This window comes from Stegostoma tigrinum, chromosome 4 (genome assembly GCF_030684315.1).
Source record: "Stegostoma tigrinum isolate sSteTig4 chromosome 4, sSteTig4.hap1, whole genome shotgun sequence".
NCBI classification, from domain to species: Eukaryota; Metazoa; Chordata; class Chondrichthyes; order Orectolobiformes; family Stegostomatidae; genus Stegostoma; species Stegostoma tigrinum.
In genome coordinates, this window is record NC_081357.1 from 67,051,858 (window position 1) to 67,056,683 (window position 4,826).

Consider the following 4,826-nt stretch of genomic DNA (forward strand, 5'->3'; position numbering starts at 1 on the left):
GGAAGTGCTGAAGAATAGTGTCCTGTTTCTGTTCACACGGTTATACCGCAGCTTAGACATGCACCAAGTACAAAAGCGACTTTTTTTAAAAAAAGAAAATCAATGGGTGCTTCTGTCTTTCACTGTGTATAGACACTTTTAACAACCAAGCTTGGTTTACATGGTACATATACATGCGTTTATAATCGCCTCTGAGATTTGACTTCGGGACTTGAACTTCGTGGAGTACATGCCTATTTGTGTTATCGATCCTGAGCTTGTGTTAAAACTATGTTTCCTTCGAATGCAGCCTTAATTGAACTGTGATTTTGTAAAGGGAAAAAGAAGTCAATACTCTTTCTCTAGAGAGATTTGCCACCTTGTTTTTGCAACTGTGCGAAGTAGAATCCGCACTACACAAATCTACTCATTTATCACTAAAATCAAGCAGGTTCCTGTCCAAATACTGAACCATACTTCTACCAATTAACAAGACAGACATAATAAGAATTTATGTTTCAATACTTTCCAAAGAATAATCCAGTGTGAATCTTAGACAATTGCATGAACTTACATTTTATAGATTTAAGTATAGGGTCTATCAGTATGGAAGGAGTCGAGAAGCTTTACTGCAAATGTAAGACATCTGTTAACATTGCATAGAACTGTTTGCCCTCCCCAAAACAAAATTTGCAAGTTGCTCTACCAGTCGATTCCCTTTTAAGTGTGCTCTGTGCTGAGCTTTCCCACGCTTCCCTCGACCCGCGTGTTTGACGTGCGGAGGAGACGTCATCTCGCCTGTCCACCAATCGGAAAGTGGAAGGGGCGGACCGACAGTGGAACCTGTCAATCAAAGCAGCCAGACATTGCAACATTGATATAGCTTATACCGTGGGAAAGAGCATTAGACCGGGTTCAGGCTGCCAACAGCGAGCAGGATCTGTGCTTTCGACTCAAAGACCACGCTTCCAAATACAGGTCGTTGACAGTTTTCTCCCGTGGAAATGAAGCGCCCTTGCGAAGAGAGCTCTTCAGAGAGTGATATTGATGAAACTATCGACGTGGGGAGCGAAAATAACTACGGAAGGTAAGTGTAGGGTCGTTTTCAACTTGGTATATACTTTTGTGACACCTCTTAATCCTATTCCCTGACACTTGTCTAGAACGAGAACCAGGCTGACGAGACGACTTTTTCTTTCAACAGTCAGGGCAACAATACAATTCTAAGAGCTGGCTCCCCGTCTACAACGTCGCAAATTTTGGCCAGGAAGAAGAGAAGAGGGGTGAGTTGTTACTTTATCTACCCCTGTACACGTTCGTTCAAATATTTAACATGCTGTAACTGTACGGTTTATGTTTTCTTTTAGATTATTGAGAAAAGACGTCGAGATCGTATTAACAATAGTTTGTCGGAGCTTCGTCGACTAGTTCCGACCGCTTTTGAGAAACAGGTACTTAATACTGATTGTCTTGTCCTTCGGTCTTGCGCTCGATTAGTCAAATAGTTTTCGAAGTGTTATTTGTGACCCCTGCCATATCATAGTGACGAACAAATTGTAAATTCATAATGGATTTAATTGCTGATCGTGTGCTACATAACCACTTTTACGGATGCTCGAGTGAAATGCTGATCTAAGAGCAATGCTCACGTCACCAGATTAAATCTGAAAGAGAATCTGTCAAAATAATTGCCATAATTTCCTTCTTTCCCAAGGGTTCAGCCAAGTTAGAGAAAGCGGAAATACTTCAGATGACAGTGGACCATTTAAAGATGCTGCGGGCGACCGGAGGTAAAGGTAAGGAGTTAATTGAGTGCCTCTTCAGAAGCGATTTGAAGAGGTAGACTGCGCAAATAGCACATTGACAATTGTGGGCGGGTCCGGCTGAGTGCAGTGGAAATGCTAATAGAATCATTGAGCTCGTGGGAAAGAGCCGGCGGGACAAAAGCAGCACTTGACCTCGGCTTCTGTTTGCTTTCCTAACACTGCGGGATTGAGTGCTTTGTGAAAACCAGGGAGCCGCATGCAGAGATTGTTTGGGCTTTTTTTTGCTTAAAGCAGTCAGACCTGCCCGGGGAGACAAAACAAACACATTAGACTCAAACAGGGTCTTTCAGCAACGTCTCCACACTGCCCCCTAATGTCAAAACGGAGCCACAAATCTGTCACCCTGTGAAATCGGTCAGGTCCAGAGCTGACTCCATCTGGCAAGAGACAATTCGCTGCAAATAAATTAATTTGTTTAACAAATTTCATCCTTTTGCCACATCGTCATCGCGCGAAATACAGATATTTAAATACACCAGTATAATTTACTAACAAATATTCATTGCTGGACGCCGAAAAAAAGCCGTTAGCAATATAAGCGAACGGACACTACTGAGCGGTTACAGTGTTGATAAACCGCTGTGTGAGATTTAACGCTGAAAGACCCACGCGTGACGAGCCGCCCTCAGTACTGTTTAAACTCGTGGCGATGTTACTTCCAATGTTAGCTTTTGGGCCACTGGTACCTGACCGGTTCTCCTGGTTATTTATTCGCTCCGCAGGGTTTCTGGACGCACACGCCCTGGCCATGGACTTCATGAGCATCGGTTTCCGCGAGTGCCTGGCCGAGGTGGCCCGGTATCTGAGCTCGGTGGAGGGTCTCGATAGCTCGGACCCGCTGCGGCTCCGCCTGGTCTCCCACCTGAACACTTACGCCTCCCAGCGGGAAGCAGCTGTCATGACCTCGTCGGTCGCTCACCATCACCACCACCAGCACCAACACCAGCAGAGGGTCCATCAACACCAGCCGCACTGGACCGCCGCTTTCCACCAGCTGCCCTCCGCCTTGCTGCAGCACCACGGCCTCTCCTCCGAGCTGCACCCAGGTACCGCGGTCCCGGCTCCAGGAGCAGGAGGCTCCGCTCTGCTCACTGCCACGCTGGCGGCGGCGGCGGCGGCGGCTGCAGCTCACGGCGACACGGCGCTGAGAGGGGCCCCGTGCGGCGGCGGGGCGGCGATGAGTGGCCGCATGCCCCCGCTCTCCACCTCCCTCCTCTCGCTGTCCGCCACCGTGCACGCCGCCGCCGCTCACAGCTTCCCGCTTTCGTTGGGCAGCTTCCCCGCCCCCGCCCCCACCGCCGTGCTGACACCGGGCGGGCCGAGTCTCAGTCCGCCGGGGATCGCAGCTGTCCCGCAGAGCGGCAGTGGGGCCGGCGGCGGCGCGGTCGGGAAACCTTACAGACCTTGGGGCACCGAGATTGGAGCTTTCTGAACGGACGGACGGGGAGAAAGACTGACACCAGTTACATTGCCCCGGGCGCCGCTCTCCCCAGCCCCATCATCCTGCCCCCAGACCCCTGCCCTGCCGGAGGGATGTTGGGGGGAAGGAGGGACACCCACAGCGGTGCCGGCACTCGCTGCAGAAAATTGCCAAGGCTAGTCCCATCCATTGCCACTTCCCTCCAATTGCATCAGACTCCTTGCTGGCAAACCTGTAGTCCAACTCAATGCATTTGAACTATTTGACCTCTGACACCTTGAACAGAAACAAACAAAAAGTTGATGAAAACAGTAAAATAATTGCTTGAAAACACTTGCTCTCTGCAGGACCTTGGCTGATAACCCACTGCAAGAGCCACCAGTACTGTTACCAGCAAGTCGACAGCCATTCGACTCGGCAGCTTTCTTCTTTTAAATACCCCAATGTTGACTATTTTGTTTACACAAACTATAGCCAATCGACTGCGACTCACTGAAGAGATTTATCTTCAATCGGCTATTCTTTCAGCCCAGCTAGTAGGGGGAGAAAAAGCCTTCCCATATCTCCAGCAAGTTGACTATAAAGACAGTAGAGGAGTAAAGCAACCCTTGGTGATTTTGAAGCCATCTCATTAGTAGCGCCATCTCTTGCATTTACAGTATGCCTTCTCTAACTCAGGCGAGTTTCTTGTGAATACATAGCCCACCTTTCCCTTTTGAGACTTTTTACCGCAACATGAACCAGCCTGTCAGAAACATATAGCTTGGAATGTTTGGCGGACCAATGGAATATATTTAGCTTCGGCTGTCTTGACCGATTTTCAATGTAGTATTCTTTTGGAATTCTCAAGAGCGATTTCTAGTGAAATGGGGACTTACAGCAGTCAATCACCAAAAACAATCGGATGGAGGAATCAGTTGCAGGAAACGCGCTGAACCAAGAATCGGCCGGTCTCTCCTAAGGTCACCGTATCTGAAGCATCCAAAACAGTAACAGCGAGTAAGCATTCTCACACCGCCGTGCCTCTCCTCTGAATGTTGATCAGATGCTAGCCTGTATTTGGTTTGAAAATGGTCAGCAGCTAAGTGGACCCTGATGCCATTGTAAGAAATATATTTAGTTGGGAACAAATAAGGCAATATCGTTTCATCTGTATTTCCGCGGAGAATTAGTAAAGGGCTAATTTTCAAGCTCCAAGCTGAATTGGACACTCCCTACAATGCAACGAAATGTTTGATCCGATTTATGTATTATAAAATTAAAGAGCAAAACAAGAGTTACAGGACCTGATGTTAACTTCTTTGATCGCTGGTCTATTGCATATATTTTACTGATGCAAATCCAAAATTTTGTTTGCCCGGATTATAAATGTCTAATCTTATTAATTAAACATTAACAGAACTGACCACAGAGTGAAAAGGATTCTTTTTGTGCATCTTCAGAACCACCACACACAGTAAGAATGGTAATTTCATTTAAAACGTGACCTAGAGTGAGAAAGTTCCTGCAAATTAACATCCATGTTTTTAAACCAGATTACACTCTGTGTCTGTTTTATGGGTTAGTCATTTACAGCTCTGCATATTCAGTATCCTTGAATT

The 4,826-nt window shown here is 47.1% G+C and overlaps 1 protein-coding gene across 1 annotated transcript; it reads left to right on the forward strand.

The window, feature by feature from the left end:
* The first annotated feature begins 717 nt into the window (after positions 1 to 717).
* Positions 718 to 3,692, forward strand: hey2 (hes-related family bHLH transcription factor with YRPW motif 2). The gene is made up of 5 exons (XM_048531761.2): positions 718 to 1,066; positions 1,184 to 1,262; positions 1,347 to 1,430; positions 1,694 to 1,775; positions 2,528 to 3,692. Exons 1-5 carry the CDS (start codon positions 984 to 986, stop codon positions 3,235 to 3,237), a joined length of 1,038 nt encoding a protein of 345 aa, XP_048387718.1. The 5' UTR covers positions 718 to 983; the 3' UTR covers positions 3,238 to 3,692.
* The last annotated feature ends 1,134 nt before the right edge of the window (positions 3,693 to 4,826 follow it).